Source organism: Scyliorhinus torazame, chromosome 16 (genome assembly GCF_047496885.1).
Source record: "Scyliorhinus torazame isolate Kashiwa2021f chromosome 16, sScyTor2.1, whole genome shotgun sequence".
Taxonomy (NCBI): Eukaryota; Metazoa; Chordata; class Chondrichthyes; order Carcharhiniformes; family Scyliorhinidae; genus Scyliorhinus; species Scyliorhinus torazame.
The window spans coordinates 98,712,165-98,726,414 of record NC_092722.1 but is presented as its reverse complement, the minus strand read 5'-3'; the positions used below and the strand labels follow the sequence as shown (position 1 = coordinate 98,726,414).

Here is a 14,250-nt window from a genome sequence, read left to right as displayed (position 1 = left end):
AATGCGGGTCATACAGGCCTATCTCACTCCTAAATGTAGACGCCAAACTGCTGGCAAAAGTGCTGGCGACAAGGATAGAGGATTGCGTCCCGGGGGTCCAGACCATGAAGACCAGACAGGATTTGTAAAGGGGAGACAACTGAATGTTAACGTTCGACGGCTGCTGGGGGTGATGATGACGCCCCCAGCGGAGGGAGAGGCAGAGATGGTGGATGCGGAGAAGGCATTCGATAGGGTGGAGTGGGACTATTTGTGGGAGGTGCTGAGGAGGTTTGGGTTCAGGGAGGGGTTTGTTAGATGGGCCAGACTCCTATATGGGGCCCCAGTGGCAAGTGTAGTCACAAACCGGCAAAGATCGGAGTATTTTCGGCTACACAGGGGAACAAGGCAGGGGTGCCCCCTGTCCCCATTACTGTTCGCGTTGGCAATTGAACCACTGGCCATAGCGTTGAGGGACTCTAAGAAGTGGAGGGGGGTGGTTAGAGGGGGAGAGGAGCATTAAGTGTCGCTCTACGCTGATGACTTACTGCTATACGTTGCGGACCCTGTAGAGGGGATGCCAGAGGTTATGCAGATACTGAGGGAGTTTGGAGATTTCTCGGGATACAGGCTAAATATGGGGAAGAGCGAGCTTTTTGTAATACACCCCGGGGACCAGGGAAGAGGAATAGACGCTCTGCCGTTAAGGAGAGTGGAAAGGAGCTTTCGATATCTGGGGATCCAGGTAGCCAGGAACTGGGGAACTCTACACAGACTTGATCTGACGCGACTGGTGGAGCAGATGGAGGAGGACTTCAAGAGGTGGGATATGTTGCCGCTCTCATTGGCGGGCAGAGAGCAGGCGGTGAAAATGATGGTCCTCCGGAGGTTTCTTTTCATGTTTCAGTGTCTCCCCATTCTGATCACAAAGGCCTTTTTCAAAAAAATAGACAGGAGCATTATGAGCTTTGTGTGGGCAGGGAAGACCCCGAGGGTAAGGAGGGGGTTCCTGCAGCGCAGTAGGGATAGAGGGGAACTGGCGCTGCCGAGCCTGAACGACTACTACTGGGCCGCCAATATGGCGATGGTTTGTCAGTGGATGAGGGAGGGAGAGGGGGCAGCGTGGAACAACATAGAACATAGAAAATACAGCACAGAACAGGCCCTTCGGCCCACGATGTTGTGCCGAACCTTTGTCCTAGATTAATCATAGATTATCATTGAATTTACAGTGCAGAAGGAGGCCATTCTGCCCTTTGAGTCTGCACCGGCTCCTGGAAAGAGCACCCTACCCAAACTCAACACCTCCACCCAACACCAAGGGCAATTTTGGACATTAAGGGCAATTTATCATTGGCCAATTCACCTAACCTGCACATCTTTGGACTGTGGGAGGAAACCGGAGCACCCGGAGGAAACCCACGCAGACACGGGGAGGACGTGCAGACTCCGTACAGACAGTGACCCAAGCCGGAATCGAACCTGGGACCCTGGAGCTGTGAAGCATTGTGCTATCCACAATGCTCCCGTGCTGCCCTTAAGAACAAATAAATCTACACTATATCATTTTACCGTAATCCATGTACCTATTCAATAGCTGTTTGAAGGTCCCTAATGTTTCCGACTCAACTACTTCCACAGGCAGTGCATTCCATGCCCCCACTACTCTCTGGGTAAAGAACCTACCTCTGATATCCCTCCTATATCTTCCACCTTTCACCTTAAATTTATGTCCCCTTGTAATGGTTTGTTCCACCCGGGGAAAAAATCTCTGACTGTCTACTCTATCTATTCCCCTGATCATCTTATAAACCTCTATCAAGTCGCCCCTCATCCTTCTCCGTTCTAATGAGAAAAGGCCTAGCACCCTCAACCTTTCCTCGTAAGACCTACTCTCCATTCCAGGCAACATCCTGGTAAATCTTCTTTGCACCTTTTCCAAAGCTTCCACATCCTTCCTAAAATGAGGCGACCAGAACTGTACACAGTGGAAGAGGCTGGAGATGGCGTCCTGTAAAGGAACGAGCCTAAAGGCGCTGGTGACGGCGCCGCTGCCGTTCTCCCCAAAAAGGTATACCACAAACCCAGTGGTGGTGGCAACCTTGAGGATCTGGGGGCAGTGGAGGCGACACAGGGGGGTGACGGGTGCCTCGGTGTGGTCCCCGATTAGGAATAACCACAGGTTTGTCCCAGGAAGGATGGACGGGGGTTCCAGAGTTGGCAACGAGTAGGAATTAGGAAACTGAGGAACCTGTTTATAGACAGGACGTTTGCAAGCCTGGGAGCGCTGGAGGAAAAATATGAGTTGCCCCCAGGGAATATCTTCAGATATATGCAAGTGGGGGCATTTACGAGGCAACAGGTGAGGGAATTTCCGCTGCTCCCGACACAGATCGAGTGATTTCCAGGGTATGGGTCGGGGAGGGCAAAGTGTCCAAATATATCAGGAGATGAGAGACGAGGGGGAGGCGATGATAGAGGAGCTGAAGGGAAAATGGGAAGAGCTGGGGGAGGAGATTGAGGAGGGGCTATGGGCTGATGCCCTAAGCAGGGTAAATTCCTCGTCTTCGTGCGCCAGACTTAGCCCGATTCAATTTAAGGTTCTCCACAGAGCACATATGACGGGAGCAAGACTGAGCAGGTTCTTCGGAATGGGGGACAGGTGTGGGAGGTGCTCGGGAAGCCCGGCGAACCACACACACATGTTCTGGTCGTGTCCGGCATTGGATGGGTACTGGGGGAGGGGGGGGGGCGTGGCAAGGGTAATTTCAAAGGTGGTGAAGGTCCGGGTCAAGCCTGGAGGTTAGCGGTATTTGGGGTAGCGGAAGAGCCGGGAGTGCAGGAGGCGAAAGAGGCCGATATTCTGGCCTTTGCGCCCCTAGTAGCCCGGCGTAGGATTTTACTCATGTGGAAGGAAGCGAAACCCCCCGGCGTGGAGGCCTGGATAAACGACATGGCAGGGTTCATAAAGCTGGAACGAATAAAATTTGCGTTGAGAGGATCGGCTCAGGGGTTCTCCAGGCGGTGGCAACCGTTCCTTGACTATCTCGCGGAACGTTAAGGGACGATAGAGTGACAGCAGCATAAACCCGGGGGGGGGGGGGGCACTATTTTTTTTCCCCCTCGCACCTTAAACCTATGCACCCGAGTAATTGACCCCTCTATCCTGGGGAAAAGTCTCTGACTATCCACTCTGTCTATGCCCCTTTTTGTAGACCTCTATCAGGTCGCCCCTCAACCTCCGTCGTTCCAGTGAGAACAAACCAAGTTTATTCAACCTCTCCTCATAGCTAATGCCCTCCATACCAGGCAACATTCTGGTAAATCTCTTCTGCACTCTCTCTGAAGCCTCCACATCCTTCTGGTAGTGTGGCGACCAGAATTGAACACTATACTCCAAGTGTGGCCTAACTAAGGTTCTATACAGCTGCAACATGACTTGCCAATTCTTATACTCAATGCCCCGGCCAATGAAGGCAAGCATGCCGTATGCCTTCTTGACTACCTTCTCCACCTGTGTTGCCCCTTTCAATGACCTGTGGACCTGTACTCCTAGATCTCTTTGACTTTCAATACTCTTGAGGGTTCTACCATTCACTGTATATTCCCTACCTGCATTAGACCTTCCAAAATGCATTACCTCACATTTGTCCGGATTAAACTCCATCTGCCATCTCTCCGCCCAAGTCTCCAGACAATCTAAATCCTGCTGTATCCTCCGACAGTCCTCATCGCTATCCGCAATTCCACCAACCTTTGTGTCGTCTGCAAACTTACTAATCAGACCAGTTACATTTTCCTCCAAATCATTTATATACACTACAAAGAGCAAAGGTCCCAGCACTGATCCCTGTGGAACACCACTGGTCACAGCCCTCCAATTAGAAAAGCATCCCTCCATTGCTACTCTCTGCCTTCTATGGCCTAGCCAGTTCTGTATCCACCTTGCCAGCTCACCCCTGATCCCGTGTGACTTCACCTTTTGTACTAGTCTACCATGAGGGACCTTGTCAAAGGCCTTACTGAAGTCCATATAGACAACATCTACTGCCCTACCTGCATCAATCATCTTAGTGACCTCCTCGAAAAACTCTATCAAGTTAGTGAGACACGACCTCCCCTTCACAAAACCGTGCTGCCTCTCACTAATACGTCCATTTGCTTCCAAATGGGAGTAGATCCTGTCTCGAAGAATTCTCTCCAGTAATTTCCCTACCACTGAAGTAAGGCTCACCGGCCTGTAGTTCCCGGGATTATCCTTGCTACCCTTCTTAAACAGAAGAACAAGATTGGCTATTCTCCAGTCCTACGGGACATCCCCTGAAGACAGCGAGGATCCAAAGATTTCTGTCAAGGCCTCAGCAATTTCCTCTCCAGCCTCCTTCAGTATTCTGGGGTAGATCCCATCAGGCCCTGGGGACTTATCTACCTTAATATTTTTTAAGACACCCAACACCTCGTCTTTTTGGATCACAATGTGACCCAGGCTATCTACACCCCCTTCTCCAGACTCAACATCTACCAATTCCTTCTCTTTGGTGAATACTGATGCAAAGTATTCATTTAGTACCTCGCCCATTTCCTCTGGCTCCACACATAGATTCCCTTGCCTATCCTTCAGTGGGCCAACCCTTTCCCTGGCTACCCTCTTGCTTTTTATGTACGTGTAAAAAGCCTTGGGATTTTCCTTAACCCTATTTGCCAATGACTTTTCGTGACCCCTTCTAGCCCTCCGGACTCCTTGCTTAAGTTCCTTCCTACTTTCCTTATATGCCACACAGGCTTCGTCTGTTCCCAGCCTTTTAGCCCTGACAAATGCCTCCTTTTTCTTTTTGACGAGGCCTACAATATCCCTCGTCATCCAAGGTTCCCGAAAATTGCCGTATTTATCTTTCTTCCTCACAGGAACATGCCGGTCCTGTATTCCTTTCAACTGCCACTTGAAAGCCTCCCACATGTCAGATGTTGATTTCCCCTCAAACATCCGCCCCCAATCTATGTTCTTCAGTTCCCGCCTAATATTGTTATAATTAGTCTTCCCCCAATTTAGCACATTCATCCTCGGACCACTCTTATCCTTGTCCACCAGTACTTTAAAACTTACTGAATTGTGGTCACTGTTACCGAAATGCTCCCCGGTCTGATATCAGAGTGACTCACAAGATGAGTCACTCTGATATCAGACAGAGGCTTGCACTGTGTGGGTTTCCCAGTGTTAAAACATGCGTTTTTGTGTGCATCATGTTGCCTGTACAAAGCCTTCCACCTCCTAGTTTTAACTCTGCTGCTCATCCACTCTTACAATACATGCATCTAGAGCAATCTGGTATCTCAACAAGGTTGAGCTAACAGAATAAATTACTGTAGGCTATTCAACCATAGGGTTTATCACAGCAGAGCCTAATCCTCTTATCACAACCCGCAATCCCATACCCTTCCCAGCAGTGGGTCACTGCCAGTAATCAGAAACATTAGCCCTGCCATATTATTCCTCTCTGGGAAACGGAGGTCAATCATTGCCCAGGGTGGTCAGCTACCTCAGTCAAGACAAAGATGGCCTGTTCTAGTCTATAGGATACAATGGCGCAACAAACACCTGTTTTTGATCCTTTTCAAAACCTTGGCTAGTAATGCCTGGTATCCCCATTTATTTTGGGCTAGTTTTAGCTCTCGTCCTCTTTTGCTGGATTTTATCCCTGTTTTCCTCATGAGGGCATTGACCCAATGGCTTTAAATTCATGGCTAAGCTTGAACAAGTAGCTAGTGTATAGTTGTCAGGTCTCAGCTGGTAAAAGCCATCATGGTCAAGTCAAATCCTGCCTTCTCTTGACCTCCACGTGTTGGCTTCCAACAGGAAAGTCAGTGGATGGTGATCTGGAGCCAGCATCGCTCACACCCATTCATTTCACACAGTGAACTTGCCAGTACAGGAGAAACTCAACCTGGAGTAAACAACACTGCCAGCCGGCTCTGACCAGAGCCCAGCTCCAACTTGGTTCCCGAACACTGAATGCCAGCGCCAGAGAGAGTATATTTTACCATTTCACAGAAGCTATGGCCCAATAATTTTCATACCATGAATTTCCCAATTGTTTTATACCTCTCCTGTCCATACGATTGCCTGGTACTGGATGCATGGCACCAGTTTTGAGATAGAGCAGAAATCCAGCCTCTGGATCTCCCCTGCGTTCCTGGCTCAGCAACGTGTACAGAATTACCTGCACAAAAGGGCAAAAATGTATCCTTATTTTATTTATTTTCATAGTTGACCAAAATAAACAATCTGTAATGTACAATGGCAAATGCTGTTCCTCTGTTCAAGAAAGGGAATAGGAATGACCCTGGTAACTATAGGCCGGTTAGGCTTACTTCAGTGGCCAGTAAGTTAATGGAAAAGGTCCTGAAGGATAGGATTTATGACCATTTGGAAAGATGCAGCTTAACCTGGGATATTCAACACGGATTCGTGAAGGGTAAGTCTTGCCTCACAAATTTGATTGAATTCTTTGCCTCACAAATTTGATTGAATTCTTTGAGGAGGTAACCAAGAGTGTAGATGAAGGTAGAGCAGTTGATGTCGTATACATGGATTTTAGTAAGGCGTTTGATAAGGTTCCCCATGGTAGGCTTATGAAGAAAGTAAGGAGGTGTGGGATAGAGGGAAATTTGGCCAATTGGATAAGTAACTGGCTATCACATAGAAGACAGAGGGTGGTGGCGGATGGAAAATTTTCAGACTGGAGACCAGTTACCAGCGATGTACCACAGGGATCAGTGCTGGGTCCTCTGCTATTTGTGATTTTTATCAATGACTTGGAGGAGGGGGCTGAAAGCTGGGTCAGCAAATTTGCTGATGACACCAAGATTGGTGGAGTAGTGGATGGGGTGGAGGGCTGTTGTAGGCTGCAAAGAGACATTGATAGGATGCAGAACTGGGCTGAAAAATGGTAGATGGAGTTTAACCCTGATAAGTGCAAGGTGATTCGTTTTGGCGAAAAAATTTGAATGCGGATTACAGGGTCAACGGCAGGGTTCTGAGGAATGTGGAGGGACAGAGAGATCTTGGGGTTCATGTCCATTGATCTCTAAAGGTGAAGGAGGCTTATAGTGTGTTAGTGTTTATTAACAGGGGGCTTGAGTTTAAGGATGCTGCAAAGATATCTATTAAGGCCCCAGCTACTTCGTCCCTCAGTTCCCTCAGTAACCTGGGATAGATCCCATCCGGACCTGGGGACTTGTCCACCTTAATGCCTTTTAGAATACCCAAAGCTTCCCCCTTCCTTATGCCGACTTGACCTATAGTATTTAAACATCCATCCGTAGCCTCAACATCCGTCATGTCCCTCTCCTTGGTGAATACCGATGCAAAGTACTCATTAAGAATCTCACCCATTTCCTCGGACTCCACGCATAAATTCCCTCTTTTGTCTTTGAGAGGGCCAATCCTTTCTCTAGTTACCCTCTTGCTCATTATATACGAATAAGAGGCTTTGGGATTTTCCTTAACCCTGTTAGCCAAAGATATTTCATGACCCCTTTTAGCACTCTTTATTGCGCTTTTGAAATTTGTCCTACTTTCCCGATATTCCTCCAAAGCTTCATCAGTTTTAAGTCGCCTAGATCATATGTATGCTTCCTTTTTCATCTTAGCTATTCTCACAATTCCACCCGTAATCCATGGTTCCCTCACCTTGCCATTTCTATCCCTCATTTTCACAGGGACATGTCTGTCCTGCACTCTAGATCAACCTTTCCTTAAAAGACTCCCACATTTCAAATGTGGATTTACCCTTAAACAGCTGCTCCCAATCCACATTCCCTAGCTCCTGCCGAATTTTGTTATACTTGGCCTTTCCCCAATTTAGCACTCTTCCTTTAGGACCACTCTCGTCTTTGTCCATGAGCATTCTAAAACTTACGGAATTGTGATCGCTATACCCAAAGTAATCACCGACTGAAACTTCAACCACCTGGCCGGGATCATTCCCCAATACCAGCCCAGTATGGCCCCTTCCCGAGTTGGACTATTTACATACAGCTCTAAAGAAACTCTGCTGGATGCTCTTTACAAATTCTGCTCCATCTACACCTCCAACACTACATGAGTCCCATTCAATGCTGGGGAAGTTAAAATCTCCCATCACGACCACCATATTGCTCCTACATGTTCCTATAATCTGTCTATATATTTGTACCTCTACTTCACGCTCACTTTTGGGAGGCCTGTAGTAAAGTCCCAACAATGTTACTGCACCCTTCCTATTTCTTAGCTCTACCCATATTTCCTCAGTGCTCTGTCCAGTAATGCAACTCCTACACCCCTTTTACCTCCCTCTCTATCCCTCCTGAAGCATCAATACCCTGGGATATTTAGTTGCCAATCTTACCCTTCCCTCAACCAAGTCTCAGTAATACCAATATCATATTCCCAGGTACTAATCCAAGCCCCAAGTTCATCTGCCTTACCTGCTACACTTCTCGCATTAAAACAAATGCATCTCAGACCACCTGTCCCTTTGCATTCATCATTTCTTCCCTGTCTACTCTTCCCCTTAGTCACAATGAGATTATTATTGAGTACCTTACTGGCTTTAGTTGCTGCCTCGTTACTGACCTCTAACTTCCTAATCTGGTTCCCTTCCCTCTGCCACATTAGTTTAAAACCTCCCCAACAGTGTTAGCAAAAGCACCCCCTAGGTCATTGGGACATTGGAGGAGGTGCTGACAACAGGGGGACGGGAGAAGGGTGTAGTGTCAGCGGTTTACGGGGCTATTTTGGAAGAGGAGAAGGCACCACTGGAAGGGATCAAAGCAAAGTGAGAGGAAGAGTTGGGAGAGGATATGGAGGAGGGGTTCTGTTGTGAGGTGCTCCGGAGAGTGAATGCCTCCACCACGTGCGCAAGGTTGGGGCTGATACAGCTGAAGCTGGTATACAGAGCACACCTCACGAGGGCGAGGACGAGCCAATTCTTTGAAGGAGTAAAAGGTGTGTGTGAACGTTGCGCGCGGGGGGGGGGGGTGCAAATTACATTCATATGTTTTGGTCCTGTACAAAGCTAGAGGATTACTGGAAGGAGGTTTTTAGGGTAATTTCGAAAGTGGTGCACAGGAAACTGGACCCCGGCCCCCTGGAGGTTGTAGCCTTCGCCCCGTTGATCGCCCTAAAGCAGATCCTAATGGGTTGGAGAGCAGCCTCTCCAAATTGTGCCCTGGCGTGGCAGGGGGGCCTGTTGGAATTCTTGACTCTGGAGAAGGTCAAATGTGAACTGAGGGGAAGGATGGAGGGGTTCTAACATTCATGGGCATTATTCATCAATAACTTCTTTCAAGAACTGGACAACATCGAACATTTGTTGGAGAGGGTGGCGGTGTGTGTTAATGGCGACTATGGGTGATTCCCGATTCCTTTTTGTCATTTGTTTATGTGAACATGCAGGCTAATGTTTGGGGATTGGTGGGAGGATGGGATCATTGTTATTGAGATGGGGAATGACATATTTGTTACTGATTATTGTTTATTGTTGGTGGGTGTAAATTTGGGAGAAAATGTGAAAAAGGAGAATAAAAAAGATTTTTTTTAAAAAAATCAATGCAAGAAATGGGACCATGTTAGATTTAGGAAATGTAATGGGACAAGTAGCCAATGTAAGGGAACAGCTCATAAGCAGCACGCAGAACATTACTGGATTCAATATAATAATAATAATACGTTTTTGTCACAAGTATGAAGTTACTGTGAAAAGCCCCCAGTCGCCTCATTCCGGTGCCTGTTCGGGGAGCCCGGTACAGGAATTGAACCCGCACTGCTGGCCTTGTTCTGCATCACAAACCCGCTGTCTAGCCCACTGAGCTAAGCCAGCTAAACTCAGAAGGCAAACAAAGAAAAAGGCACTCGGCTAGAAAAAACATAATTTCAAAAAGATGAAAAGGAAACTGGCCCAGATAAATTGGAAAGACAAAAGATTGGCAAATGAATATTGAACTAGCTCATAAAAGGAGGAAGAGGTGGTGAAGCAAAAGCTTGGAGAAGTGCAGAAATACAAGTTTAAAATAAACCATGGTGAATGTACCCCTAATACATCATAAAATTAAGCAGGATAGAGGGGAAAGATAGTTTGGAAAAAGCTAAGAAAAAATATGGAGAACACGGTCAGGGCACAAGCAAATTAATGGGAAAAGAATTCATAAAAACGGTGCAAAAGAATGGGTTAAGAAAGTGATGAAAAAGGGTGTTTTTGTGCAGAAGATGAACAAATGATGCAGAGACTAAAGGAGTTCCATCACATTTTCACTGGAGTGATACTGAGAACGTAAAGATCCATAGAATCCATATAGTGCACTGATCTTCCAAAAGAGCACCCTACCGAACCAAATCCCCGACCTATCCCCGCAACCTCACCCAAACTTTGGACACTTAAGCGCAATTTAGCATGGCCAATCCACCCAACCGGCAGATCTTTGGGTTGCGGGAGGAAACCGGAGCACCCGGAGGAAACCCATAGTCAGTCAGCAGAGAAAAGAATTGAACCCGGGTCCCTGCCGCTGTGAGGCAGCAGTGCCGCCATAAGATGCAAGAATTGCTCTGACAGTCATAGCTGGCAGTAACAGATTATCTGGTCATTAGCAACATTGCCAAATTTGGAAACTTACTGCCGCATAATCTGCGTTACATCAGAGTCTATTCTTCAAAAAGTACTTAATTTCCTAGAAAGCAATGTGGGACCCCCTACCATTGTGAAAGACGCTAGATAAAAGCTAGACTTTCATTTAAAAGGGCTTCCGGCTTTGATGGTTGCATCCTGGGAAACTGAGGGGTAACAGAGAGGAAACCACAGAGGCTCGGACTAGAAACTTTCAAACAGCCTTTAAAAACATTATTTTTTAAATGTTTCCAATTAAGGGGAAATTTAGAATGGCCAATCCACCTACCCTGCTCGTCTTTGGGTTGTGGGGGTGAGACCCACGCAGGCACAGGGAGAATGTGCAAACTCCACATGGGCACTCCCGGGGCCAGGATCGAATGCGGGTCCGCGGCGCCATGAGGCAGCAATGCTAACCACTGCACCACCATGCCAACACTTTCAAACAATCTGAGATATGAAAGTTGTATCAAGGACTGGAGGATTACAAATGTTAGATCAGTTTTGAAATGTAGAAATGGATAAATGAAAACTGTAGACAGTCAACCCAAAACCTTTGAGTCCGTAACGCAGGGTAAAATTGATATTCAAGTTTTTAAAATTTAACCCAGAAGGACATGGATTCATTATAAACCACCAGCACAAATTTGTAAAAGGCTAGCCGTGTCTGATAAATAGAACACTTCTCTGACAAAGTCGTCTATTAATAAAGCGCATGCGGTTAATTTTCAAACGATATTTGATAAGGTGGTATATGCAGGAGCTTTTTGATAAAATGAAGACAATTGATATCAGAGGGAGAGTAGTAGCATTGAAAGAAAGCTGGTTATAGGAACAGAAAACAGTGAGCAATGAGAGGGAGTTCTCTCCATTTCTCGTTATAGAGTCAGCACCTTCAGGACCGGTATCCCAGTGAGAGTCAGCACCTTCAGAAACAGTATCCCAGTGAGAGTCAGCACCTTCAGGAACAGTATCCCAGTGAGAGTCAGCACCTTCAGGACCGGTATCCCAGTGAGACTCAGCACCTTCAGGACCAGTATCCCAGTGAGATCAGCACCTTCAGGACCAGTATCCCAGTGAGACTCAGTACCTCAGGAACAGTATCCCAGTGAGAGTCAGCACCTTCAGGAACAGTATCCCAGTGAGACTCAGCACCTTCAGAAACAGTATCCCAGTGAGAGTCAGCACCTTCAGGAACAGTATCCCAGTGAGAGTCAGCACCTTCAGGAACAGTATCCCAGTGAGAGTCAGCACCTTCAGGACCAGTATCCCAGTGAGACTCAGCACCTTCAGGACCAGTATCCCAGTGAGACTCAGTACCTCAGGAACAGTATCCCAGTGAGAGTCAGCATCTTCAGGAATAGTATCCCAGTGAGACTCAGCACCTTCAGGACCGGTATCCCAGTGAGACTCAGCACCTTCAGGAACAGTATCCCAGTGAGACTCAGCACCTTCAGGAACAGTATCCCAGTGAGACTCAGCACCTTCAGGACCGGTGAGACTCAGCACCTTCAGGACCGGTATTCCCAGTGAGACTCAGCACCTTCAGGACCGGTATCCCAGTGAGACTCAGCACCTTCAGGAGCTGTGTCCCAGTGAGAGTCAGCACCTTCAGGAACAGTATTCCAGTGAGACTCAGTACCTCAGGAACAGTATCCCAGTGAGAGTCAGCACCTTCAGGAACAGTATCCCAGTGAGACTCAGCACCTTCAGAAACAGTATCCCAGTGAGAGTCAGCACCTTCAGGACCGGTGATCCCAGTGAGACTCAGCACCTTCAGGACCAGTATCCCAGTGAGACTCAGCACCTTCAGGACCAGTATCCCAGTGAGACTCAGTACCTCAGGAACAGTATCCCAGTGAGAGTCAGCACCTTCAGGAACAGTATCCCAGTGAGAGTCAGCATCTTCAGGACCGGTATCCCAGTGAGACTCAGTACCTCAGGAACAGTATCCCACTGAGAGTCAGCATCTTCAGGACCGGTATCCCAGTGAGACTCAGAACCTCAGGAACAGTATCACAGTGAGACTCAGCACCTTCAGGACCGGTATCCCAGTGAGACACAGCACCTTCAGGAACAGTATCCCAGTGAGACTCAGCACCTTCAGGCCCGGTATCCCAGTGAGACTCAGCACCTTCAGGACCGGTATCCCAGTGAGACTCAGCACCTTCAGGACCGGTATCCCAGTGAGACTCAGCACCTTCAGGAGCTGTGTCCCAGTGAGAGTCAGCACCTTCAGGAACAGTATCCCAGTGAGACTCAGCACCTTCAGAACCGGTATCCCAGTGAGACTCAGCACCTTCAGGACCGGTATCCCAGTGAGACTCAGCACCTTCAGGAGCTGTGTCCCAGTGAGAGTCAGCACCTTCAGGAACAGTATCCCAGTGAGACTCAGTACCTCAGGAACAGTATCCCAGTGAGAGTCAGCACCTTCAGGAACATTATCCCAGTGAGACTCAGCACCTTCAGAAACAGTATCCCAGTGAGAGTCAGCACCTTCAGGAACAGTATCCCAGTGAGAGTCAGCACCTTCAGGACCGGTATCCCAGTGAGACTCAGCACCTTCAGGACCAGTATCCCAGTGAGACTCAGCACCTTCAGGACCAGTATCCCAGTGAGACTCAGTACCTCAGGAACAGTATCCCAGTGAGAGTCAGCACCTTCAGGAACAGTATCCCAGTGAGAGTCAGCATCTTCAGGACCGGTATCCCAGTGAGACTCAGTACCTTCAGGAACAGTATCCCAGTGAGACTCAGCACCTTCAGGACCGGTATCCCAGTGAGACACAGCACCTTCAGGAACAGTATCCCAGTGAGACTCAGCACCTTCAGGCCCGGTATCCCAGTGAGACTCAGCACCTTCAGGACCGGTATCCCAGTGAGACTCAGCACCTTCAGGACCGGTATCCCAATGAGACTCAGCACCTTCAGGAGCTGTGTCCCAGTGAGAGTCAGCACCTTCAGGAACAGTATCCCAGTGAGACTCAGCACCTTCAGGACCGGTATCCCAGTGAGACTCAGCTCCTTCAGGAACAGTATCCCAGTGAGACTCAGCACCTTCAGGACCGGTATCCCAGTGAGACACAGCACCTTCAGGAACAGTATCCCAGTGAGACTCAGCACCTTCAGGACCGGTATCCCAGTGAGACTCAGCACCTTCAGGACCGGTATCCCAGTGAGACTCAGCACCTTCAGGACCGGTATCCCAGTGAGACTCAGCACCTTCAGGAGCTGTGTCCCAGTGAGAGTCAGCACCTTCAGGAACAGTATCCCAGTGAGACTCAGCACCTTCAGGACCGGTATCCCAGTGAGACTCAGCACCTTCAGGACCGGTATCCCAGTGAGAGTCAGCATCTTCAGGAACTGTATCCCAGTGAGACTCAGCACCTTCAGGACCGGTATCCCAGTGAGACTCAGCACCTTCAGGAACAGTATCCCAGTGAGACTCAGCACCTTCAGGACCGGTATCCCAGTGAGACACAGCACCTTCAGGAACAGTATCCCAGTGAGACTCAGCACCTTCAGGACCGGTATCCCAGTGAGACTCAGCACCTTCAGGACAGGTATCCCAGTGAGACTCAGCACCTTCAGGAGCTGTGTCCCAGTGAGAGTCAGCACCTTCAGGAACAGTA

The 14,250-nt window shown here is 48.4% G+C and overlaps 1 protein-coding gene across 2 annotated transcripts in view; it reads right to left on the bottom strand.

The window, feature by feature from the left end:
• Positions 1-14,250, bottom strand: part of dna2 (DNA replication helicase/nuclease 2) — a 180,869-nt gene that overhangs the window by 79,660 nt on the left and 86,959 nt on the right. For both annotated transcript variants that reach the window (XM_072478779.1, XM_072478780.1), the window contains exon 8: positions 6,080-6,197. In XM_072478779.1, coding sequence (XP_072334880.1) covers positions 6,080-6,197 — 118 coding nt within the window. The remainder of the gene's footprint in view (positions 1-6,079; positions 6,198-14,250) is intronic.